Source organism: Chaetura pelagica, unplaced genomic scaffold (assembly GCF_000747805.2).
Source record: "Chaetura pelagica isolate M959 unplaced genomic scaffold, ChaPel_1.0 scaffold416, whole genome shotgun sequence".
Taxonomy (NCBI): Eukaryota; Metazoa; Chordata; class Aves; order Apodiformes; family Apodidae; genus Chaetura; species Chaetura pelagica.
In genome coordinates, this window is record NW_009953579.1 from 713073 (window position 1) to 739543 (window position 26471).

The 26471-nt window shown below is 37.3% G+C and overlaps 1 protein-coding gene across 2 annotated transcripts; it reads left to right on the forward strand.

Annotated features, from left to right (window-relative positions):
- The first annotated feature begins 371 nt into the window (after positions 1–371).
- On the forward strand, positions 372–26471 carry RBM25 (RNA binding motif protein 25). Of its 2 annotated transcripts, XM_009999731.1 has the most exons (19): positions 372–479; positions 4128–4177; positions 5662–5832; positions 6173–6230; positions 7372–7532; positions 10101–10283; positions 12498–12551; positions 12803–12886; positions 16470–16750; positions 17669–17699; positions 17794–17982; positions 18302–18391; positions 20015–20088; positions 20801–20951; positions 21379–21703; positions 22711–22985; positions 23264–23362; positions 24658–24705; positions 25794–26471. In XM_009999731.1, the coding sequence occupies exons 1-19, from the start codon at positions 374–376 to the stop codon at positions 25884–25886; spliced, it is 2523 nt and encodes an 840-aa protein (XP_009998033.1). In that variant the 5' UTR covers positions 372–373; the 3' UTR covers positions 25887–26471. The 2 variants fall into 2 exon arrangements, with proteins under 2 accessions (XP_009998033.1, XP_009998034.1); XM_009999732.1 differs by lacking the exons at positions 12498–12551; positions 17669–17699 and having other exon boundaries at positions 17787–17982.

Genomic DNA, 26471 nt, shown 5'->3' on the forward strand with positions numbered 1-26471 from the left:
TACTATTTTACTTATTTTACAGTTTTATTAAAAAAACCCCAACAACCCAACCCTGTACAAACTCTTAAATGCTGTTTAATTCACACTCCTTGTAAATCATTGGTATGAGACAGATACAGTTTTGTTCTTCATTTAATTCTGAAACACTTTCCTGGAAGTTCTGGTTTTTATTGTGAAAGACTTATGCTACATTTGTAGCCATAAATAGCAAGGGGAAAAAGAGTTGAAAATAGATTCAGCTTGTAATTGAATGCCCATATTTAAAGATTTAAAAGCATTATGGCCACTTACTGTTTGAAGTGTTTTTTTAATTAATGATTGGGAACTGACTACTAAAATTTTTCTATCTTTTTGACAGGTTGTGACTGGAAGAATGTCTTTTCCACCTCATTTGAATCGCCCTCCTATGGGAATCCCAACACTTCCCCCCGGGATCCCACCTCCACAGTTTCCTGGCTTTCCTCCCCCTGTACCTCCCGGTAAGTTAGAATATGGCAGTGTTGTAGAAACTGAGTAGCTTTTATTATTTTGAATTGTATTAATTAAGGAAGTTACCAGCTCTTAACGTATTTCAGTAACTGATTCGTGTACATTGCCACTGAGTTTCTAGTTTACCCACAGATCATGTCATTGGTGCAAGCTCCTTTTGGTCTACCAAGAGCTGCTTATTTCCTACCAGAAGTCAGACCATTAGAGACAGTACTGAACTTTGTCTTGAACATATTTTTTCAAGACTGAAGTTAGATGATGGGTTTTTGTAAGGTATTCTAAAAGCCACTGTTTTTATAGCTGACTGTGATTTTCAATTCCTTTCAAAGGAACAACAGTAATTAATAGCTTTTGGAAAAATTGAGGTACAGTTAGCACATGTGGTGTGAAAGTAGAATAACTTCCAGAGAAGGTCCGAATTCTTGGATTGTTTTTTTTCCACTTTTTTGTAAGTCCCACTTTCTTTTATTCTGCTTCTAACATACTTTCCTCCACACATCTTGCAAGCTTACTGTAATGTTCTGAAGTCCTTCTAATCTTAAAAAAATTAATCCCACCTTTTTTTCTTTGTTAATTGCAAGATCAGTCTCTCTTGACACTTTAATTTGTTGTGGAACTGCCTTCTTTCTGTACGTTGTCAGTATGTATAATAGTGACTGGAGGGACGACACCAAGGAATGAGTGGGAGAGAGACGTACTTTAGAGAATTATCCCTTTCAAGTTCATTACAAGGGGTGCAGAAAATAACTCCTGTCTTGTATGGTCTTAAGCTGTGTTTGTAGACAATAAAGGCATTCAGAAACCAGATGGCTGAACTCAGCAATGGTTTGTGCACATCCATTCATCAGGCTAATCCTAATTTTTTAAACATATTTTTCCTGAGAACCATGAGATGTTACCTATTTTCTGCTAAAGGCAGAGTTCTTGTTCAGGTAGCATTCTGCCATCAGAAATGTCAGGTTCAATTTTAAAACCATACTTCTTATCTTTACTAGCACCAATTTATAAATATTTGCATGCAAAACATTAGATACTTTAAAAAATAACTTTCTGGAGAGTATTTTAAAATGCCTGGTACAAGTTTCTGCTCTGAACTCTTTTTAACGTGTGACAAAGATCTTTTTGTTTTTTTGTGGTGTTTAACTTTTAATGTAAATAGTCTTGTTTGAGTATTACTAATCCAAACAGTATGCCAAGTGGAGGAGCCCAGTATTAAGAACAAATTCATTTTTTTTCTCTGCACAATTGAAACAAGATTTGGTTACCAGTGGAAATAACATGTTTGGACACGTAGAGGATATGGATCTCTGATTTCTTACCAGAAGTATATCAGTAGAGTTGAAACTGTCACCGTGACTTTATTATTGTCTACTCTGAAGTTATTCCATATGTAAGATCACAATTTTAGTGGCTTATAATACCTTCTTACCTAGTTGCTTGGCTGGAATTTCATGTTCTACTTGTCTGACATGGCCTATGATTTTCTGAGAAGTTTGTGTAAGAATGATGTTAGGAAAAGTGTTTTGCTTTGCTTGAAGTACAACTGTTAAGAAGTCTAGAATTTCCACCTCTAAATGTGGAAGATTTAATAAGTATGTGACTCTGATAACTTCTCATCTCTGAAGATTATCACATGCCATTAAGTCGTTCATATGTAAGAAATGCTGCAGTGGGTCAGACCAAAAGTCTGTATAGTCCAGTGCATTGTCTGGGCAGTGGGAATACAAAATGGTATTTAGGGTGAGCCATGTATACCTGTCTTGTTCTGTGAGTCTTTCTTCATTCCAGTCTAGTGTGAGGGAGGTTAGAGTACGATCTTTCATTTTCCTTTATCTTTTCTGTGATCTTGTCATTCATGAGCATTTGGATTTTTTTTTAATCTGCTGATACTGTCATTCTCCACTCTCTCCGCTTGCACCAAATTTGAAAAGTTCAGTAACCACTGTAAAGTGCTACTTTCTTAGATCTGTCTTTAAATTCATTGCCTCGTTAGCATTCCCCTCCTGCCCCAGTTTTGACCTGGGAGCCTGTTAAGTTGCATTTATGGCTTTGTACACCTCAGTTGTGTTCCATGGCTTGCAACCCTCCACATTTGACAAGTCTTTCTTAGGAAGGCAGCCACTTTGATGCTCTAAGTCATCTAGTTCCTCTTTGCAAAGACTTCGTGTTGTTCTTGAGTTGCAGAGGGCAGGTCCATAGGCAGTACACAAGGTACAGGTGCACCAGGTTTTTGTACAGCAACTGGATTGTTGTTGGATTGTTGTTATAGCCTGTGGTCTTGATCATCAGTGTGTTTGCTGATGATGCTCAACATTTTAGTGATTTTTTTTTTATTTTTTTTTTTTGGCTGAGCAATTGGGCTGATAGTTTCAAGAAATGTCAGTGATAACACAAGTATCTTTACTGAGCTGTAACTTTAAAATCCAAGTTCAACATGATGGTAATTATAGTTACAATAGTTATACAGCTGCACAACCAAAAGCTTATCTTGAAGTAGTTTCTCCAGTTTGTGAGGTGCCATGGTGCATTAGAACTGAGAGTGTGAGAGAGCAATACATGTTTTGATTCTTCAAATGGTTTGGAGATTTGATAGGAGGTAGTATGGCTTGAAGAAGAGGATTGAGTGATGGAGGGGAAAAAAGAAGCGGGTGGAATCAAAGTAAAACCAGAGTGGATGAGGAGAAAGCTGGAGAGGGTATCTGAGAAATGTTGTTTCAGGACTAAGCACTGGAGAAAGTGGGGAAACAAGTCCAGGAACAGTAGGTTATAAAAAGTTTGGTTAGGATTTTATATATACAGCAGTAAGAGATGGAAAAGGGAAGAACTGAGAGTGAAAGGCAAAGTTTTTTTGTAGAATGGAAAAAGACAATCCCTAGCAGGTACTTCTCTGAAGAACATGAGACTGACTTAATTGTTCTTGTGTCTCAATGTCTTTACTGACCAGCAGGTAGTTTTGAAATCCATTCACGTAATATCTTTAACCTCCTTTAGTAGCTGTCACAGCAAGTTGAACAGCCTTTATTATGCTCAGGTATTTGTTTGCATGATAGTACTTAAAACCATCAGTGAATTTTATAGTGGGAAAGAGGGTATTGCATGGTTTCACCTGATGAAATGTGTTAAATTAAGTTTTAGAGGCTGCCAAGTCAAGTATTAAGCAGTTAGAGAACTTTTGGGCTACTGTCTTTGTTAAGCTATTCCATAAATAGCATTACAAAGCCTTGTGGCGTTCTCTATAGGACCTCATTCCTTAGCTGTGTGCAGAACTGATTTTGCTGTGAGAATTGAGCAAGTCGGGAATGAAATTATCTGTAGAAGTTCAGCTGCTTTTGCTCCCTCTGGAATTCCGTCCTTCATTCCTCATACAGCTATCTTCCAGAACAATACTGTGGTTTAAATGTGCTTTGTGATGAGCGAAGTTGAATGGTACTATGATAAAAGTGACCAGGATGCACCTGGAATGTGTGTGTATTCAGGCTGTGCTGTAATGCTTAAAGAATTACTGGTAATCAGTACTGTGAAATTCTTATTTGACCAAAATTGCTGTCTGGTTTGGAAATTGTATCTGCGATCAATTAATTTGTGTTAATCAGAAATCTCAACAGGACAGATTAATATTTATGTCTTGTCTTTCTCAGGGACCCCTATGATTCCTGTACCAATGGGCATTATGGCTCCTGCTCCGACTGTAAGTATTGCAGTGGGGGTGGACGTAGCAAAATAAACAGACTAAAACTTGGTAAATGCCAACAAGTGTTTTTGTTTTTCTCTATTCCATCACAATTCATACTATGAAAGGAAATGCCTCACTTTAAGTGCAGCTGTTATGCAAATATTGTGCTAATGTCTGACTTACACAAATTTTGAAGTGATGTCTGGAGTTGCTACCTGCAAAGGTGAAATTACTGTTCTTGCAAGAAGATGCATCTCTTTCAAACACAGTGGTTTAGGCTTTGCTTTCAGGTCATACATGCTCTTCCTATGCAGTACAGTTAGATTCTAGGCCTCTTGCTTTTGAGTTTGTTTGCCTAACAGAGTGCTCTGGTGGCATCACTTCATCCAGAGGTATAAGGCCATCATGCAGCACTGCGGAGTTGTCCAGAAAGATGTGCTTTGACAAGCTGACAAGCAAGCCCTCTTTGCTCATGTTACTATTCAGTAATGTAGTATGCATCTGTGGAAGAGCAAGGGAGAGAAAGGTCCCTTGGTTTGTGTCGTGAGCCGATATTTCCCACAGTTTGTGTCACTGATTTCTAATTGGAAGAAAAAGTTTATGATTCATAGGACAAAAAAAAATTGCTTTTCAAAACATCAAGGTTACTTCTTGGCTTCAAGGTGAATTACCACTTCTGTGTTTTTCCGTAAGTAAAATCTCTCCAAGATAGTGAATTTTTTGATAGCTTGTATTTGTTACAGGAGGATATGTTCGTAGTAATCAGTGTACTTAAGACAAAGATACCGGAACAAATGCATTATTCAGTTTTCTGATGAAAATAATTTTTATAAGTTATGCTTGGTGTGTATGTACTGTTAATATACATGTTAAATGATGGAAGGGGAGAGGTACAGCAAAATGGAACAGATGATTGTTCTTGTCTCTGTACAGTTTATTTTACAAATGTTCGCCCCTTAACCTGAAGAGGGGTTGTGTATTGATTAAATAAGGCAATAGTGTTCCCTCACTCTCTGTGAAAGCTTTAAGACCTGTTGTATGCCTGTGGAAGCATTTTGGGTCAGAGTTACTTTTCTATTTGCAGCATGCTTTTTACACTGTTAGGTGTGGTACTTCAAGTTCCAGTGACTCAAATGTTGAAAGTCACTTATTTGTAGAAGAAATAATTCCTAATGTTAGTGTATGTTCTCCTTGAGGTCTTCCAGGAGCCATGTTCAGGTACACCTTTTTCACCCTTTTTTTTTTGTCTTTGCCAGAGAATGGCAGTCATCTTTGTGTTAAAGCCTGAACCACTTATTGGTGTCTCATTGTGTAAGGCTAGCTAAGATTCATGTGAAAATTTTAATTTTGGAATATATTTGCATCTCCAACTCTTTGTCTTACAGATCAAAATTAAAAAACAAAACACATCAAAAAAACCCAAAACCAAATAAGCAAAAAATGCAAACAAAACTCAACCCAACATTTTATCTTACTACTCCATGTCCTCCTTTTTCTAGGTATTAGTTCCTACTACAGTGTCTATGGTTGGAAAACATTTGGGAGTCAGAAAAGATCATCCTGGCTTAAAGAACAAAGAAAATGATGAAAACAGTGGTCCCACTACCACCGTTTTTGTGGGCAACATTTCTGAGAAGGCCTCGGACATGCTTATACGGCAGCTTCTAGCAGTAAGTACAATGGACTTAAATTTCATCCCTGGCTGATGAATTAAGTTATGACCCACAAGAAGTTATGACCCACAAGCAGTTATGACCCACAAGTGGAGTGAAACGAAAAGTAGAGTTAGTCCCAGTCACTGAAGTAGCTGGACATTGCACTTGAGTTTAAAACCAGTAAGTGAAAAATACCACTTTTTTTAAGCTGTAGATGTCAGTGAACATAGACACATTTCATTTTTAGGAGTATTTACCCTTTTTTGGTGTTATTTTTTTTGCAAAAAAGTGGCTAAACTTTATAACATTTTGACCATAAGCAATAGTATTTAATTAATACTTATTTTTAATGCAGAAATGTGGCTTGGTTTTGAGTTGGAAGAGAGTACAAGGGGCATCTGGAAAACTTCAAGGTAATTGTTCATACTTCAAAAAGTTTCTAGTCAGACTCTTGTTTTTATTACCTGGCAGCTTTTCAAATGTCTTGATACTTTTGCTGTTCTTAATACTTTTATATTTTAAGATATTGTGTATGATGCTTAACTGTTAAATACTTTCTAGTAAAGGGCTAATATTTACTGTCCTTGAAATCAAGACAGAATAAGAAAAATAACTTCAGAAATGTTAAATGGGTAAATATCTTGGGGGCCTAATTTTGCTGTTCTGAGACTGAATCAGGAGTTTATAGACCATCCCTGAGAAAGGTTTACCAGTTTGTACTTAGAGTTCAAAGGAGCATATTTGCTATACTGTTAATAGTCACTTCCATTACTATGTATTCTTCTCTGTTAATGAGGTTTTCCTGATGTAAAATGTATCTTCCTTGCCTATCCTCAAATTGAACTGATATATATTTTCTTGTGACCTTTCTCCAGTGGATACAGGAAACAATTTTGGTTGCTGTTTTTGCTGTTAGTGTTTTCTTATCTTTCCTAGGTGTTTTTTTTTTTCTTTTTAAAGATGTAATTTGGTTTTTTCAGCTTTCTTTTAGGTAATATTTTGGTTTTATAAGGTGTTTTCATTTACAACCTTGTAACCGTTGTGAAGACCCTAGTTTGAAGTAGCCCTCTCTGTATGTTAGCAGTGGTGTTGGTGTCCTTGGTCTTCAGACAATTGCAAATGTACTTGAGACATGTCTTCCTATAGACTGCTTTCCTCAGTTAAGACAGACATGTCAAAAGCTTTACAAACACAATCACAGAATCGTAGAACAATTTGGGTTGGAAGGGACCTTTGAAGTTCCTCTAGTCCAACCCTCCCCTTCAATGAAAAGGGAAATGTTCAACTAGGTCAGGTTGCTCAGAGTCCTGTCCAACCTGACCTTGAATGTTTCCAGGGATGGGCTATCTACAATGTCTGTATTGTTTTCACCTTATTCACTGGGCCATTACTAATGCAGTGAATGATCTATCTGGCTTTTTATGATGTGTACTGGCTTTAAAAAAAAAAAAAAAGAGCCTATGTTCCCAGTGTACTGATTCAAAACACTTTTTTTACGCAAAGTACCTAAAGAGCTTTAACGCTTTTATGTTTCATTTCAATAATCTGTTTCAGCCTTTGGATTTTGTGAGTACAAAGAACCAGAATCCACGCTGCGAGCACTGAGGTTGCTCCATGACCTCCAGATTGGAGAGAAGAAGCTGCTAGTCAAAGTTGATGCAAAGACAAAGGCTCAGCTAGATGAATGGAAAGCAAAGAAAAAGGCTTCTAATGGGGTATGTATATAATGTGTGACCCGTGTTATTTTGGCAGGAGGGCAGCATAACATTCTTGCTTGATAAGGTTGTGAGTGTGTGTTTCGGTTTCTGTTCTTGTCCTCTACCCTTAATATGTTTCAGGATTTTGCCATAATCTCATTTATGAGTCTGAAGATATGTTGAAAGGCAGTGAAGCTCTTAATTCACCAGTATTCAGACTTATCTCTAAGCTGCAACTGAATTTCTAGAATTAATTCTGTAATTCGTTCTGAAGTGTAGTAATATGTGCCATACGTTGCTCTGTTACTTCACTTTTTTTCAGAAACTCTTGGAAGTATATAAACTTGTACTAGTAATTGTTACTCTTTCAAAGTCTGTAAATCAGCGGTCTTAGGAGAACTGGAATTTCTTTCCTCTCCATTGATGATGATCTAGAACAAATTAATGAAAAGGAAGAAAAGATCGTTCAGGGGATGCTGCCATTATCAGGCAGTGAGCAGCTTACAGACATATAGTAGATAGGGAAATCAATTTTGTATTAGTTCTTTCTAGAGCTAAGCATCTGTTCTGGAATAATTTCAGATATTTGATATGTTTTATTCTTCTGAGAAACTTAAATGACAAATTTGGGTTAAAATTAGTTTTATCTGTTTCTTTGCTGAAATAATATATTTGGCATCACAATCAAGTTACTGGGCTTGGTCTCTTTTGAAGTTCTGCCTGTAGCTTAAGATACTACTTAAAACAATTACTTTCTGTAAAATGAAGAAGAGGCTCTTGGTCAGAAAACTGAAAATACTAATCACACTGTAGTAGGTAGTTCTTAAAAATTCCATTTTGGAATTGTTCTTAAAGATATGTAAAATACAGTTGGAAACAAGTACATTTTATTAAAGCAGAATGAGAGGCATATGGTGACTTGAAGTACTTGACACATTTTTCATTGTGTACCAGTGCATGGGATTAAATGCAATGGCTCAGTAAACCAGAGAGGTAACTTTGTGCGTTTTGCCTGGAGTAATGTACTAGTTGTTAGCTTACTTATGAGTTTGATTTGACCACCCCTTTCCATTCCATACTTCTTGCTTCCTGTTGGGATCACCTACAATACTGTGCTTCACAGCTGCTATTATAAGCAAGGTTAAAATATCAGTTGAGGTCCTGCACATCTATCACAAATTTTGGGGTTTTTTTGTGAGCTTGTTGGTTGCAGTCAGTCTGGGGGGATTGGTTATGACAAAGCAAAGGGTGCTGTTTGTTACTTTAGTGAAGACAACAGAATGTGCTGATTCCATTAACTCTAGAGTGGAATTAGATCCAAACATTGTTTTTGTTTGTTGTGGTGCACAGAAAGGCTGTGAATTGCCAAGGAATATTGATGAAGCGTGTTGTAATCATACTGCTTGCAATTCCTTTCATACCATCATTAGTGTGCTGTGCCACTCAGATCCAAAGGTTGCAGCTTTTTTCTTTAATTTTTTTTATTAAGAAATCAGACATGTATGCTACAGCACAATTTCTTACAGAAACACACCAAGCAAACCTTGATCTAATTAGCTCCTCTCCCTGATCACTACTTCTCCCTGGACCTCTTTGATTCCACTCCCTGTCACTGCCTTCTAGCTCTTTTCAGCCTGCTCCTCCTTGGCCTGGTAGTCTCTTCAGCTCCAACTGAATCCTCCCTTCCCCCTCATTCTTAGCTGCTGCTCCATCAGACCCTTCCCTCCCCCTCACTCCACCCACCACTTACCGCTTGACGGGATACCCAGCTGGATTCTCAGGTGAGATTCCATTTTTCTCAAAGATTCAGGGGATCAAGAGGTGGGCTATCTTGCTCATTGTTCTACCCTTTCATATAACATTTAGTGAAATGCACTTCTTTGTGTGTGTTCCCTTTCCTCCCTACAAGGTGGGAAGGGGCAAAAAGATGAGGAACTAAAAGTAATTGATCAAACATAATAAGAAAGCATTTGCTGTGTAAGAAATGTTTTCCCTAACAATGTTGCTTTAATGCAGTTTTCCCATTACAAGTTGCAGCGTGAAAGTTACAGGTAGATGATACTTGTATTGCACAACACTTCAGTAGAAGGGTTTGAGGAACTGTTGTTGAAATTACTTGAAGTTCTGGTGGATACAAGGCAGAAACTTTTGAGCAAGAGCTGGATTATAGTGATTGTCTTTCTGTGAGCGTGTGTGTGCTTTGTCTTTTCATGTCTACCACCTTAACCTCCATTTTTATAATCTATTTTATTATGCCATTCTACATGTATTCTCTGCAGCCATTCCACATATAAAATTTTGTGGTCCCTATGGTATTACCTGTGTGAAAAGGCCTCACTAAAATAATGCAATTGATAACTATTTGTAGGTGGTTTGGATTTTGTGGCATTTTGTTTGTTGTTGGTTTTGCGTTTTTTTTTGGTTTTTGGATGGGGTTTTTCTTGGTGAGGTTTTTTGTAGGGCATCTTTTGGTTTGATTTTAGTAAATGTTGTAGGGGCATGAATGTGATGATCAAAGGTGAACTGAAATAAAAATAATACTATTATCAGTTTTTGAATTAATGCTATTTTGCAATTTTTCCTTAGAACTCCAGACCAGAGACAACAACTGATGACGATGAAGCACTGGATGAGGAAACTAAGAGAAGAGATCAGATAATTAAAGGGGCCATTGAAGTCTTAATACGAGAATATTCCAGCGAGCTCAATGCCCCTTCCCAGGAATCTGACTCTCACCCCAGGAAGAAGAAAAAGGAAAAGAAGGAGGACGTATGTGTTTTGATTTTGGACAAAACAGATTTTTCTTCAACTCACCTTTATATAATGGCCAAACCTTGTGCAAATACTCTAAACCTAAACTTCTGATGAGAAAGCAAATCAACAAACATTGATGTCAGCAGAAGTTTCATTTTTTAAAGCTGAAAGCTAGTCAGTTAGAGACATCATCCCTTCAGGATGGTTTAGGCATCTAAGCACCTAGACTTCCTGGAACAACAGGTTTGAATTTGGGCAGGATTGAACTGACCTTTCATCCCTCTGAAGGTGGAAATACTGAATTTAGTGCAGTTTAATCTGTATGTGCATGTAGGTTTTTTTAGATGAAACTTAAAAAACAACTGTATGGAGTTCCTGCGTCCTGTCTATTCCCATTGGAAAGATGCCAGGGCACTTTTGTAATGGCAGGAATTTTCTCTGGTAGGCTCTGACAAAATTATTCATCTCTCTGCTTATAGAATGCATTCTTGTAGGGTGCCTTGATCCAACTGGTTGAAACTGTCTCTCCAGATGTGGAAGCACTTCATTAGTTGTTTATATGTATACCTCACAAACCTTCAAGGGATACTTCAGGGATGAAAGGCATATTGTAATTATCCTGCCTTACAAAATCACTTTTACATGCACGTGTCAGTTTGGCTGGATTTAATCAGCTGGTTTTCATATATTGTATAATGCCAAAAAACCCTGTTAAGCAGGAATGAATGTTCTGGTTTAGACCTGCTTCTATGGATGACCTTTTTATGGAATAAAACAAACTGGAGAAGGGGGAATAAGGATGAGCAAACTCAGACTTAGCTTTCCCAGCCAGGTTTCTAACCATGGGAGAATGGGCTTTCACACCTCCAATGCTGCACCTAATATGAAAGAGATTGGAGAATTTCTTTACCAAGAATTTATCTGCTTAAGTCTTCTGCAACATACCTGTTACAAGGCAATAATGCAGCTTCAAATGCTTATGAGGTTTACATGTGGTGCAAGAAGCAAAGTCTCCCTCAGGGAGCAAGTATATCTTCCCTACAACATTGTTAGCCATGGCTGATCTGAGGTGTAAGAGTGCTGAGCTGAGAATTTGTTTTTCTTTCCTCTCCCTCCCTTTGGGAGAAGATGCTTTCTTGGGTGAGAATTTACAAATGAGTCACTGTCTAATGCTATGAGCTGTATTTTTTGTTACAAGCATTGTTACAATGTGTATTATCCTGTGGGTACATATGTATATACACACATATATATATGTGGCCATGAGTAATGCCAGGTAGTTAAACACTGTAAGAGACCATTGCAGTCTTGGAAGAGCCAAGTGCTGAATATATCCCTGGGACAGCGGGATATTCTACTAATGCTGTATGGTGTAGAATTTGACCAATCTGAGCTAGTCAAGTAAACAATAAGCTCTTTTTAAATACTTAGTATTTGTGGGTTGAAATTATACCCCAGCATCCCTTCCATACTGGGAAGGAGGAAAAGAAACTTGCAAGTTGCCATCTTTGGCCTGTGTGGATATAGGTGGGACTGAAGAGATGATCCTAGCTTGTTGCTCTCTTGTTCTTAAAGGAGAGGGGAGAGAAGAACTGTGGAGGGTGGGGGGAAAGGGAAGATGGATGCAGATACATGTTGGGGGTGGGGGGAAAACTTCACCAGCCTTGGGGCTGTTGTCCTCTGAAGGGCTTGGTGTAAAGTTGACTCCCACGGGTATTAGCAGAGTCTGTTGTTAGTTCTTCTGGATGAAGGCATGACTGATGTGGGGGAGTTGAAAATGTGTGCGGGGAACTGAGAGTGAGTGGAATCTGGTTTTCAATTTCAAGCACGGGGGAACCTCGCTAATTCGCACTTTTAGTTAGTAGGTGCAATCTCCCAAATTCTGCGAATTAGCGAGTAAATAATATCAAGATATACCCGCTGCAAATATACTGATAATTTACATTGGCAAGTGTAGCTTAGTCATGTCTATGATGCTACCATAGCTTACTAATATCCTGCAGTATACTTTTATTCGGTGAAGTCTTACTAGTATGAGACCTCACTGTGTAATTTCAGTAGCTCAGAGAAGGGAGAATTAGCGAGGTTCTTCTGTAATTTTGTTGAATCAAAGAAATGAGATCACAGCAATACAATATTGCTTTATAGTACAAACATACGAAGCATTGTTTTTCAGAGTAGTGTGCAATCTATTTTTAAAAAAAAAAATCTCCGTGGATTTTTCCGCAGATTTTCCGCAGATTTCCAGTGGCCCCACTGATACCTTATCCACTCATCACCAAGGTTCGTTTACATTGTAGGCTTTGACAATGACTATGTTTACTGCTAGTTGCCAGATTTGTGACTCTTGTCCATCTGATTATTTTTTTTTATCACTCATTAACATCAGACTGTCAGGTTTGGTACTGCAGAAGGACTTTATTTATCTCTTGCAAGACTGGTTGAAAACTTCTAACCTTCAGCTTTTCTCTTGTTCTCCTGTGTCTGTACAGATGGCTCTTAATGCTTTTCCTCATGTCCCCATTGTTTTTTAGGAGGATATAAATGCTATAGAAATGGAGGAAGACAAAAGAGACCTGATATCAAGAGAGATCAGTAAATTCAGAGACACACACAAGGTAGTATTCTTGTTTTTGCACTTCATACAAATTAGACTTTTTCAAAATCCAAAAAACCACTATTATAAAATATAGCATTACATTGCAATATCACTTAAAATGATGTTTATATTAGGTTTAATATACCTATAGTTCTTTGCAAGTAAAAAAAATATAACTACCACGTTAAAGTGGCCCTTGACATCTTTATACTAAGACTTTGATTGCTTCTGAGTATTTTGCGGTCTTCTCACTTTAACATGAATAAAGGGAACTTAAGTTTCTACACATACATTAAGTCAAGATATTTATAACTAAAGGCTAAACGGGGCTGCAGTATAAGACATACACTTGAGTGTGTTTCTGTAGGTAGATTTGTAACATATTCCAAGATTTTATGAGGAGTTGAAACTTGAATTAAATTTAAGTCTTTTATTTTAATAGTTCTAAGTTAAGAGTGGGGGAAGATTTAAACTAGGTCAGTGGTTACCAGACTTACCAAACTTTAGATGCATGGAAGAACTGTAAATTCCCATAAAGCTAATCTATTCATTGACCCCCACCATTATGATAGAGATCATATGGTGACTAATGCAAGATGAAACTCACAGCTTGGAAAGTAACATGGAATAGGATGTAAGTATGAGCTTCTGTTTTTTATTATACTTATGGATGCCCCCTCAGAAAAATATGCAAAGGGGTAACTGGCTTGGAAATGTTTGTGCACATCAAGTTCCACCTTAGGGTTCCCACTTATAGAAGTTTCCACTAATGCTAGTGCATCTGTGAATGTTTCTGCTTTGGAAATGATACTTGCTGATAGTAAAGCACAACTATGCATGTAATGTTCTTATTTTAATGTTTAGCTTAGAGTTGGTATTATTTTTTCCCCCAACAAGACTGAAATGTTCCTTGGCCTAGGAAGGTACCAGCAAATTCCTCTTCGGAGCACACACTTTTATTTCAAAATAACCCCAAACAGACATTAAGTAAAATGTTGAAGGTACAGCAAGGTGAAGTATGCCAGTGTTACTCAGCTTTACCACATTCAGTCACTGGGGATGGTATCATGGTTTCGCACAACTGTATCAATGTAAACACAAGTGACCACACATGGTTGTATGCACACATATTCAGTTTTTCTATTGACTCAAGTTGTTGGAGGTAAAAAACTGGGGAAAAATTCTTGAATATATCATCTGGAGAAGCTCAGCAATTGAATGTGAAACTGGTCAGCAGTGAAACTTCAGTAGAATTGTGTTCTGTTCCGAGTCCCAAGTCATCACTGGTATTAAGATACAAACAAGTTATTAAAAAAACACAACAAACCAAACTAAAAATGTGCTTCATTGTTTCAGAAGCTGTTGGGCATTTTACTGCCTTTAATCTGTATTATTTGGGGGGCTATTTTGGGTTTCTTAACATTGAAAATCTACTGAAAGTAGTCATTGTGTATATTGGATATATTTGAAAGGAGCTGTTGAATCCTTAGCAGCTGGCTAGTGAGCACAGTGAACCTTTGCATGTTTTTGGTATGAGTTTATAAAACAGTAACTACGGACTGTCAGGGTGTCAGCATTGCAGGGGGCGTCCATTTACAGCACGGACGAGTCTGAAGAGAGCTTAAGGTAAGATTTATAATTCTTCTACCTGTTCATTTCTGTTCATGACTTCAGTATATCTGATACCGTTCCCACCCCATTACCCTTTCAGATCCTCTTATTTAGGCTGATATAAGTTGATGAGGTCAGATTTTTATTGTGAAATAGAACAATTTGTTTTTTCAATTTGGATATTGAGAAAGTGGACCCACAAAATGGATTTTAATACACCGAGACTTGTGTGTGTATTCACATATGTGAATAAATTAAAAGAAAAAAAAAATACCCACTCTCTTGAGAAATCATTTTCTCACCATGAACAAAGTTTTTGAGAGTGGCAAAAAAGCAGAAGTTCAACCAAAGAAATTTCTATTGGAACATCTAAGATAACCTGTAAGTATCAACCACTTCAGTATGTAAACTTTTATTTAAAAGTATATGAAATTTGAGGTAAGTTGGATTTTTAAAAGGTGACAACCTAGTTTAACATCTGACCGTACTGAGCTTTAACACCGTAAAGCTCCTGTAAAATATAGTCCTTTAGAAATTGGCTTTCAGCCCAAGGTGTATCATAGAATCTAGGTTTTGGTTTTTTCATATCAATTTTCTACCAAATCCTACCATTTTTAGTCCCTTTTTCCTTTTGTGAATTCAATGTATCCAACATTGGTTTGCCTGTATTGTGCTATCAATGCAGCGTAGTTTCCCTGGATACATTAATCACTAGTGAATTAGCTTTATTTCTGTAATCCTCTGTCGGTTCTCTGGTCCCTGTGCCTATGGCAGAAGAAAACTTATCAGGTAAGATTGCTTTTTAAAGTTGTCTTAAATGCTTTGTTTAAAAGAAAAAAACCAAACCAAACAAACAACAAACCAGAGAAAATGCTGTTTCATTGTTCCAGTTTTTAATTTCATTTCAGTGATGGTAAACGTGGAGCCAAAGGGGATAAACCTGTTTATTCTGCTCAATATTTGTTCAAAAATGTGGTATTCTGGCATCCGTCAGGTTGAAATTTGGTATATTTGGTTGTTATGTGGTATATTTGTGAACCGTGTACTTGCTCTTCCTCCCAGAAACATAGCTTATAGGCAAGGTTAATCCAGTGTTGGCGGTCCATGTCCTAGCACAGCATCTGTAAGTTAACACATAACAATTGCTTCCAAGGATGGATTTATCTATCATTCTGTTGATGTATTTTCTATTGTCTTATAGGAATTCTGGTGATAGGAACTTTCTAATTGAAAAAAAAAAAGTGGCAATTTTGTTCAATTTTTAGTAAAAACTGTAGCAGGTAACCCTTTAGTTTCTGTGTTTTAAAAGAGCTATTTCCAACCTTTTTTTAAACTGTCTCCATCTTGCAGTGATGGAAGCTAAGGATTCCATTCTGCAGAGTCCAGTTCTTACCAATGAACTGTTAGAACTTTTTTAGGGAGGGAAAAGGGGAAAGGTTGCAGAGCTCTCTTCACTGTTTAACCACATGCTCCACCTGTAAGTGGATCAATTTCTTTTCCCAAGTTTTCATATAGGACTGTTTTGGTCTGCCAAGACTTTTCGGGAGACAACTTACGGTCCCTGTAAGCATTCCACTGAAATGTGTTTTCCTAGTTGAACAGAGTTAATTTTACCAGCTAGAAGTTCACTTTGCTTGTACCCAAGTGGCTTATAGGGCCAATGGAATTAGTGGCCCAGCTGAATCATGACTGACAGTGCACTGTGTGTGCGCAGCTTAGTCAGCCTGTAATACGAGGCCAGCCCTACTCTGCTAAGGTTGGAGATTGCTGGTCTGTGTAGATCTATGCTTTTGCACGAAACTTAGTCTTGTGATTGCTGCATTTTGATTTCATACTTATGAGTTCCAAAAAATACCCACCAAACCCTACTTAATATTTTAAAATCAGTGGCGGTTTTGGTATTTCCATAACCAGCCTTGTGTGTTGCGCCGGGAATATCCAGTTCCTATGACTACAAAATTAACTATTAAAGTTCTCTTGTTGGTTTTTAGAAACTGGAGGAGGAAAAAGGCAAAAAGGAGAAAGAAAGACAGGAAATTGAAAAAGAACGCAGAGAAAGAGAAAGGGAACGAGAGCGTGAACGAGAAAGGAGAGAGCGTGAAAGAGAGAGGGAGCGTGAACGAGAGAAGGAGAAGGAACGGGAGCGTGAACGAGAGCGAGATAGGGATCGTGACCGAACGAAGGACCGAGACAGAGACCGCGAACGAGACCGAGATCGTGACAGAGACCGGGAGAGGAGTTCAGATCGCAACAAGGATCGGAGCAGATCAAGGTGCATGTGCTGGAGTTGCTATTTACTTCAGCTTTTCCTGTTGCTGTTTACTAACTGTGTACAGTTCAGCTGCCATTCAAAACAGAATGGTCCTTTTGGAAAATGAAAGTAAAAGCAGGAAATAAACATTTTAGAAGATGCTGTATTAACACAAATTGGAAGAATACTTGATTCCCTCCATAGCAAATGAATATAAGGGCTGTAGTATGCAGTGAGCAACCACCAAACTATGACTTGAGCATAATGGTTTTAACTCAAATCTTAGTTTTTCATGGGTAGTTTTATTCCTACTTGAGATTCTTTTATGTCTGCAATATCGTTTTGCTTACGTATGTTTTACCTTTTCCTTTATTATGTGGTCTTTTTTTGGGGTATTTTTTGTTGTGGGTTTGGGGTTTGGTTTTTGTTTGTTTTAATAAAAGCAAGGGATTCCTCTTACAGACTTATATTTAATATCAGGCTCTAGATGCTGCACTTGTGCTCTTCACCACAGAAAAAAATAGCTGTTTTGCTTCAAAACATCTTGTCAGTAGGGTTCAAATTGTCTTTAAGCCTTGTAAATGTGAAGGATTTATTAAACATACCCTTTTATTTGTTGGGATAATAGCTGTCACTTATTTATGGAGGAGATCTACTAATACAATCCGAAAAGAACCATTGTGTGCTCATGCTTAGTTTCTGTAGCTACCACTATTTAATGCTTGGTGCTCAAACAACTACTTTTAGGTAAATGAGTTTTTTAATATATTAGAAGGACTGATTTGTGCCCATTGCTGTATCAGCTGATCTTCTTGTACAATTGCAGAAGAATAACTTGCAAGATGCTATCAGTGGTGTGTAATGCATCTGACATTAAGTCATTTGATTGAGTGGAGAGTAAGGCTCTGCACTTAACTTTGGACTTCTGCATTTTTTCAGAGAAAAAAGCAGAGACAGGGAAACCTCGGAGGTGTCGCTCAGTCCCTCCACGGGAGGGAGAAAATCATAATTGGACTATTCCCTTTCTCATGTGCTTTCCTTTTTCCTGCGAGTGAAGAGATGAGCGGGAACGGGAAAGAGAACGCGAGCGGGAACGGGAAAGAGAACGCGAGCGGGAACGGGAAAGAGAACGCGAGCGGGAACGAGAACGGGAGAAGGATAAGAAGAGAGACCGAGAAGAAGACGAGGAGGACGCTTACGAGCGCCGGAAACTGGAGAGGAAACTGCGGGAAAAAGAAGCTGCGTATCAAGAGGTGGGTTGGCATTTTTAAGGTTCCTTAAGGAAAAAGTTGTTTCTGAGGGGGTGATAACAAGTCGTCTATTATAAAATATGTCATTCCTCCTCCCTCTCCTTTTCCTAAATACATTTTTAATCTTTTGATTGCATCAGTTGGAGCAGAATATGTTATTCTCTGTCAGAACAATTTTGGACTTATTATTTTGGCATTCTCAATTATGAACAAATTATTTGCTTTAATGCAGTTGGTTTTAAACAATAATCGACTAACTTGAAAGTAGTACCATTTTCCTTAATGTTCTTGAAATTGGAGTGTCTTTTTTCTTCTGTTGCAGCGTCTTAAAAACTGGGAAATCAGAGAACGGAAGAAGAGTCGAGAATATGAAAAAGAGGCTGAAAGAGAAGAAGAAAGAAGAAGGGAAATGGTAAGTCTAATATATTTATTTGTATTTTTTCCCCCTTTTTTGTGTCCCATTTAGAATGGAACATTCTACTTCTATTTCCATGTGTAGTGATAGAATTCTCATTTTATATAAACACTATGTATGTTTTTATTAAAAAAGTCAACAGACTTGAAACAGCAGATGTCTAATGAGCGGGACTACTATTGAGAGTCTGGGAAACAAAGCCATGGGGCTTCGTCTCATGAAGGCAAGAGAAGGAGAAGTAGGCAGCTGCAAAATACTGTGATTGATCATCATGTACTATTACATCTGTAATTGATTTGCGTCAGATTTGTAGGAAAACCTACTGTATGCTCTATGTTAAGCAGGTGGAACCAGACCAGTCCTTATTACTTCCAACCTGCTCATGTGCTTAAGTCTTCTACAATATATATATAAGCACTTACTGAATTCTGTCTTTAGATCATTACTTGTGAAATTATAACAGTTATGATTGTAACTTGTGGAAATTTTTTCTGAAAAGACACCTTTGGAAGAGAGACTTCTTTTATCTTATAGTTTTGTGCTAAACTGTGAAAAAGTTATTTTAAATAATGGTGGTGGTATTTCACTTCTTAATTCTCCCAGAGAAGGAGAAGAGATAGGTGAGAGTTCTAAGTAGGAAATGGATTTGAAACTGCTTTAAAGCAAAGTTTGCAAAGAGATCCAGGAAAGGAAAAAAATATTATAAAATAGAAAATACATTCTTTGATATGGAATCTAATTTCCCCCCTAAAAGCATGAGAGGAGAAAAAAAAGTTTGCTAATAACTCAATTATATTTTCTGTTCATGATCCTCCTGGATGCTGGCTATGGATGGCAGTTGTAGAGAGCAGTGTTAAATTTTGTAATAATTTACAACCATAATCGTTATTTGTTTCTTGAAGTTATTAGCATAGAAATATCTTGCTGGTGGATTAAAGATACTGCTTAGATACAGGTTAGAATGTCCTTATTTATATTCTCCATAAATAACTGCTTTACTTTTTTCTTTTTTTCCTTTTTTTTTCTTTTATCAGAGGGGATTAAAAAAAAAACATCTCTACCTCTGTTGTCCCCCTGTGCATTAATACAGAGCCACACAGTTCAGAGTAGAACCACAGCAGGAGGGTTCTTGTCCTAGAAATATGCATTAGATTTGTTTCTGTGCAAAACTAATGTTATTTTAAAAAGCATGGCTCTTGAAACGAAACAATACTGATAAAACACACTTAAGCTGCCATGTTAAAGTACTGGATATCAGACTTGCGGATTAGAAGACAGAGGCTTTGATCCTCGTATTTTGTGCTGTAAAGAAAAAGGAGTGTGTCTTATATTTAAAAACCCTTTGAAATGCTAATAACAGAACACTAGTCTGCAAATCAGAGACATGATCCCACGGGACCCAATGGGTGTACTATCTGCTATTGAACATATGATAGCAAGTTGACACACCCCTGGAAAGTGATGCAATTCCAAAACACTTCCATTTATTGGCTGTAAAACTCTGATTTTAGTTTGAAGCATAATACACGTTAAATTCACTTAATAATAGTGTTACCAAATTTTAAACTCCTGGGAAGAAAACCAGAAATCTTTTATAACTTGTGTTTCAATTTCTTGCAGGCAAAAGAAGCCAAACGGTTAAAAGAATTCTTAGAAGATTATGATGATGACAGAGATGATCCAAAATACTACAGGTATGTCTTTGTATTGTTTCCTAAGAAAAATATCTTCGTTACTTGTTTTAACACAATTGTCGGGGCTTGTAGGCAGAGGCGTATGGAGTTTATATGTCAATGATTATGTGGTGAGGTAAGGATCCTACAATTATCTAAATTATTTCAGAGTCACATGATAAGCGCCAGAGGGAAAAGGGGAAACCCCTTACTGGTACTTCTTAACACTTGGGTGTAGCTGCTCCTTCCTACCACTTAACTTGCGGGTGCGGCAGAGCTGAGGTCAGTGTAATGCCAAAATAAGGTGGTGGGGGCAGGAAAAAGGGCTCAAGCATGCTTCTAGAAATTCACTAAAAGCAAGCTGTGATTGTATGAAGAATGAGGTTGTTAACTCTGAAGGATGGGGAAGATCCTTCACCTTGGGACTAACAACAGTATGCTTTAAACTCATTTAGTAGAACTAGTTCTTGTGAAGTAAAAACCTATACAGTAAGTCGATTCTTTTTCTAAGATGTTTGGCAGTCACATAGCCTCCATCTGTTTAATGTGATGGAGCAAATTCTGTGTAATAATGTTGGGAACTACTATCTTAATAAAACAGAAGACACCAGATGCTCTTATAAATCTTATTTTTGTTTAGTAGAAGATAAATATGTATCAGGTATTTCTTGTATTGTGCTACAAGTTTGTCATTGGAATGTTCTTTCAAATACAAAATCTGTATCTTTTGTAGGGGTAGTGCTCTTCAGAAGAGGCTACGAGACAGGGAGAAAGAGATGGAAGCAGATGAACGGGATAGGAAGAGAGAAAAGGAAGAATTAGAAGAAATTAGGCAGCGCCTTCTGGCAGAAGGACACCCAGATCCAGATGCAGAACTTCAGAGGGTAAGTAGCTGTTGGTCTGACAGGAAATAGAGATCTATGTATTCTGGAGGTGTTGAACAAGATTTTGCAAGACATCTGATAGTTAATCTTTGCTCTGTTCACTGTTTCTTAAAAAGAAGTCTGTATAAGCAGTAAGAACACTGGTGTCTTGAGCCAATGGCAGGAGGGCTATCGGGCTATTGTTTAGACTTGTGGGGAAGAAGAACCATTTCCCACAACTGGAAATAACTTGTTTTCCAGTTGTATGTTTAGATGGAGTTTGAAAACAAATTTGGATAAATTAATACCTCTGATGATAATGGTAGTAGTTGTATGTATTTGTTCTTAGCTAACAGGCTTTAGTAAACCGATGATCTTTACATTCTTTTCACGCAATGCTGGTTTTTGGTTTTGTGGGTTTTTTTGCTAAGTGTCTGTTTCATTGTAGATGGAGCAGGAGGCTGAGCGGCGCAGGCAGCCACAAATAAAACAAGAGCCAGAGTCTGAGGAGGAAGAGGAAGAAAAGGCAGAAAAAGAGGAAAAAAGAGAAGAGCCTGAGGAAGAGGAAGAGGAGCCTGAACAGAAGCCCTGCCTTAAACCAACTTTACGACCCATCAGTTCTGCCCCGTCTGTTTCTTCTGCTAGTGGAAATGCAACCCCTAACACACCTGGTGAAGAATCTCCCTGTGGCATTATTATCCCTCATGAAAATTCACCTGATCAACAGCAGCCAGAGGAGCATCGGCCCAAAATCGGACTGAGCCTCAAATTGGGCAAGTTGACATTTTATTTTAATGTTCCATATGGGATCAGAATGAAAAAATGCCAAGCTGGGTAGCTACACAGTTTTCCAAAAGTATTGTATGTTTTTACATACTTCTAACAAGTTGTTATCCAGGTACTTGATTTCTCCTATCCAGAAGATAACCTTTTATAGATCTGTCTTCTTCCAAAATTTAGAGGGGAAAAAGGAATGCATGTTTTGGCATCTTCAGGGCTTAATTATTTATAGGAATGCTCTGAGCTGTGGACTAGTTATTTCCACATGCTTTTTCACCTTAATAGATACCTGAATATCTCTTAAAACTCGTTGCTACTTTTCATTGATGTATATCTTAAGAGTTAAACCCTGAATACTTCATTTAATCATGAAGACCCTTTTTAAAAAAGAAAATTGAAAATCAGATTTTTTTTTTTCTTTCTTAGAGGACCACAATGTATTGATTACAATTGCTAATGGAACACAAGTGTAGAGCTCCTTATTACTTTAGCAATTTCCTCATTTATTTATTTTTTAATTGTTCTGAGCAACAGAACTAAGGATATTTGTATTCCAGAAGGTTTATGTGTTTACTATTTATTATTTTGATTAAATTATACTGGGACTGCAGTTTGAGTTCACACTGTTAGATTTTGAATGAAGAGAGATTGTATAGTGCTGGGTTAACTGATGAACACTTTTTCTACAGCTCGATTAATTGCATCCTTTCACTTCTGTGCTCTGCCACTGCTAAAATTTGATCTCATGCTGTAGTTCTCCCTCAGGGAGGGTGCTGACTTGTTTCAGGGTAGAGAAAAAAGACCCCATTTTTCAAAGATCTTGACCAAACTGGGATCTCCATCTCTTGCCATTGTTATATCAGAGTTTGAGAGATTAAAATGCTAATGCTAGGCATTCGCAGACACTGATATAACACAGAAACAGATACACCCCAGGAAATGTGTGAAGAGCAAATTAGCTGCACTTGCAGATTATGAACATGTTATTTTTGGATTGTAGGTGCCTGCAATAGTCCTAATCAGCCCAATGCTGTAAAAAGGAAGAAGCTTGCTGTGGATAGTGTTTTCAATAAATTTGATGACGAAGACAGTGATGATGTGCCCAGGAAAAGGAAACTTGTCCCCCTGGATTATGGAGAAGAAGATAAAAGCAATATCAAAGGCAGTGTCAATACAGAAGAAAAACGCAAACATATAAAGAGTCTCATTGAGAAGATTCCCACAGCAAAACCAGAGCTCTTTGCTTATCCTCTTGACTGGTCGATTGTGGATTCAGTAAGTTGATTTATTTTAACATTCATGAAACAGCATGATTTTTCCAAACAAACCTAGAAATTGAATAGAAAAACATTGTTACTGGATCCCCAGTGAATTGGAGCATTTTCATCAAATGGAATCAAACTTAACTACTGTATATCTTGCCCATAAATTATACTTACTCTGAAGTATGCCTGCTTTTTTTGTTTGGTCTCTCCTGAATTGTTGCTACATATTGTCTAGCAGTTTTATGAAAGCAGAAGTTAAAATATTTGCTTTTCTTTTCATTTTTCCAGACACTAATGGAACGTCGAATTAGACCGTGGATCAACAAGAAAATAATAGAATATATTGGTGAAGAAGAAGCCACACTAGTTGACTTTGTTTGTTCTAAGGTTAGTATCTTCCACTCCCTTTGTGAAGTCTGGGCTTTGCACCCTGTTTAAGCTGCAGTGTCTGTACTTGAAGGCAGTCTGTTCTTAGGTTCTCTGTACTCTATGGTAGTGGTTAGCAGAGGCAGTTGGTGTATTTGGATTCAGTATATAGCCTAATGTTTTGCAAGTTACCTCCTTCAGTGCATATGCACAATATGTACCTGGCAGGTGCTCTATGCTACCTGTTAGATAAACAAGGAACTGGATAAAGAAAAGAGGAGTTGACAAGAGCAGCTGTTTTCAGTGATAGCTTAACATTAGATTTCAGAGTTCATGTCTTATTGGCCATTAACAATTTTAACTTGGAAATAGGATTTGTGTGAATTCAGGGGGAAAAAAAGTCAGTAGCTTTTTTATATACATTTTTGGATTAACTTGGACTAACTTCTTAAAAAGCTTTTTAGATTATAATGTTGCTTTAGCAGTAAGTAAATGCTAAAGGCTTTAGAATTAGTGTTGGAAGTCATTCTGTTATACCTTTTAGCTGTTGCACAAGTTGTTTAAACTGCATAGCTTGTTCCGTCAAATTACAACCTAAATTCTAATAACTTGCCTTTTTAAATCTGTCACAACAACTCAATGGCTTTTCATCAATAGGGAATTTCAAAAACTTTTTAGCTTTTGTGGTACTGGTGTTCATAATGGCTTGTCTCAGTTTATCTTTTAGGGCTACTGTATGAGAGGCAAAGCAAGTGACAGTTTTGTGGCACAGGTGGTTAGTAGGAAGTAAAAAGCAGAAGCTGAACATTTGTCGTGCTTAAATTATATATAAAATAAATGCCATTTTTTGGTATTGAAAGACAGCTGGTGCTGAAAAAAATATTTTAAAATACTTAATGGGCAAATGGAAAAATCAGTTACAAAGAGTGATAGAGGGAGAATTTTGCCTTTTTCTTCCATTAGGAATTCATTGTTGAAGGAAGGGGAGCTTATTCCTTAAATTAGGAGGCTTATAAATTATAGGAGCTTAATTGGAGATGCAAGAATAGCCAGCAAATACAGGACCCGTTGAATCTCTGGAACTTTATTGGAACTTGTTTCTCAGCAACTAGCCATAAACTCGTATTTCGCTATGGTGGAATCTGATGTAGTTTAATACTTATTTTTGCCCTGGCTAAAACTGGGGACTAGTGAACTGCAAATACTTTTTGCATGTGCAAAGCATTCAAGATTCTTGAGAAGTAGCTGTTTTCTGTCCAGAGATGTTTATATGCTTTACTCTGAGTTTTCAGTCTAAAACTGTTTGTTTCTTTCAGGTTATGGCTCACAGCTCACCACAGAGCATACTGGATGATGTTGCCATGGTAAGCAGAAATTGTATAACTGGTTTATACCTTTGGCCTTATACAGAAGCTAATAGTTAATTCTGCAAAACAGTAGGAGTCCGTAACAAATATTTGATGTTCATAGAACATGCATAGAAAACCTGAATTATATATCAGAGCTGTTTTGGTTAAACAGATCATGCTAGCACAGGCATGACTTTGCACTTACAGGCTCTGGGTAGAAATTACTCATCCCTGTTCAGAATTTATCAGTGTTCAGAAATGTGGAACAGAGTTCCTGTCCCAAACAGTAGATGTAAGAATTAACAAAAACAGAACTGTATCAGAAATATAAACTTCATTTCTTCTCATTGTTCTAACTATATTTTTATAATGAGTGGTTTAGTGAGCGAAAGGTGATTTTTCTCTAGAGGAGTAAAAACTTTTTTTTACCTGGTATTGGAAGAGAGAAACTTTATGAAATTATGTTACTGTTTCACTGTGTTTTCATATGCTGAAAGGTGAAGAAAAACTAATTGTTCATTCTCTTCCAGTAAGGGAACTTGGAGGCAAAGTTGGTAGGAGCCAGATTTGTAACAGAAGATAGTATGTTGTTTTTTGGTGTTACTAGTTAGGTGACCTGGGGTACTACCTGAGGGATGTTGTGCATGCTAAAGATTTGCATGGATTCAAGAAGAGCCTGGATAATAAGCTCAAGAAAGAGAAATCCATTGAGAAATTACTTGATAAATATCCAGGGAAGTTCCAAGCTGAAAATGAGCAGAGAGTTCGGAGAGAATTAACAGAAAATACCACATCTGTGTTTTTGGTTTTACATTTACAGCCTGCCATTTCTTTGCCTCTTCCCAAGCCACTTTTGGAGACTGGGATACTGATACATTTATCTCGCAGCACTCAACAGCTGTGTTATACGAGTTTATAATTAGAACCTAGTCAGGTGAATGCAAGATAGACAAACTCACTGAAGTTTTATCCAGTGCCTCCCTCAAAGGCTTAACTTGAATTACACTACATCCACTTTGTAGTTCTTTTGTGTCTAGAATTAGTCATTCTAATTGGAATGCATAACCTAAAAAATAATCTATAAACTATATTGTTTCCTCCAGGTACTAGATGAAGAAGCTGAAGTTTTCATAGTCAAAATGTGGAGGTTGTTGATATACGAGACAGAAGCAAAGAAGATTGGTCTAGTGAAATAAAGCACTCTCCTTGCTTCTAGGGTTCCATTTCAATTTTGGGCTTTTAATTTTTTTCCCTATCATTCAAAGACTTTGAATTTTCTCTGTTCTCAGAGACTTGAGACCTGTATTTTTTTATGTAGAAAATGTGAATTTTTTTTGTCCTCTGCTCTGAGGCCTCTTTATCCTTCTCAATTAGTTATCTGAATCCTGCCTTGGTTCTCTTTATAATTCACAAGGTACAGCTACCGGTATGTTTTATAAGCTGCAGCTACTGTACATGCTCTCTGGTAGTTTTGTTATGTTACTCTGATTTTTACAAATACTAAGGAAAAAAGAAACAACCTACCCTGTTTTGCAAAACATTTGCACTTAATGTGGAACTGTGTCAGTTACAGATGAAGACAAATTATTTTACTGCAAATTTCTTAGTGCTTTTTTTTGCACACTCTCCCTGTTATTTAAGGAGTGATCAGAATACAATTTGAAAAATATGTGGCTTGAGCTGCTTTCACAGAACAGCTTTGTGTTAATTTGGTCCCCTCTTCTGACTTTGGAAAAGAAGTTCCTCAGACTTCATTCTGATGGGAACCAGCAGTACTCTTG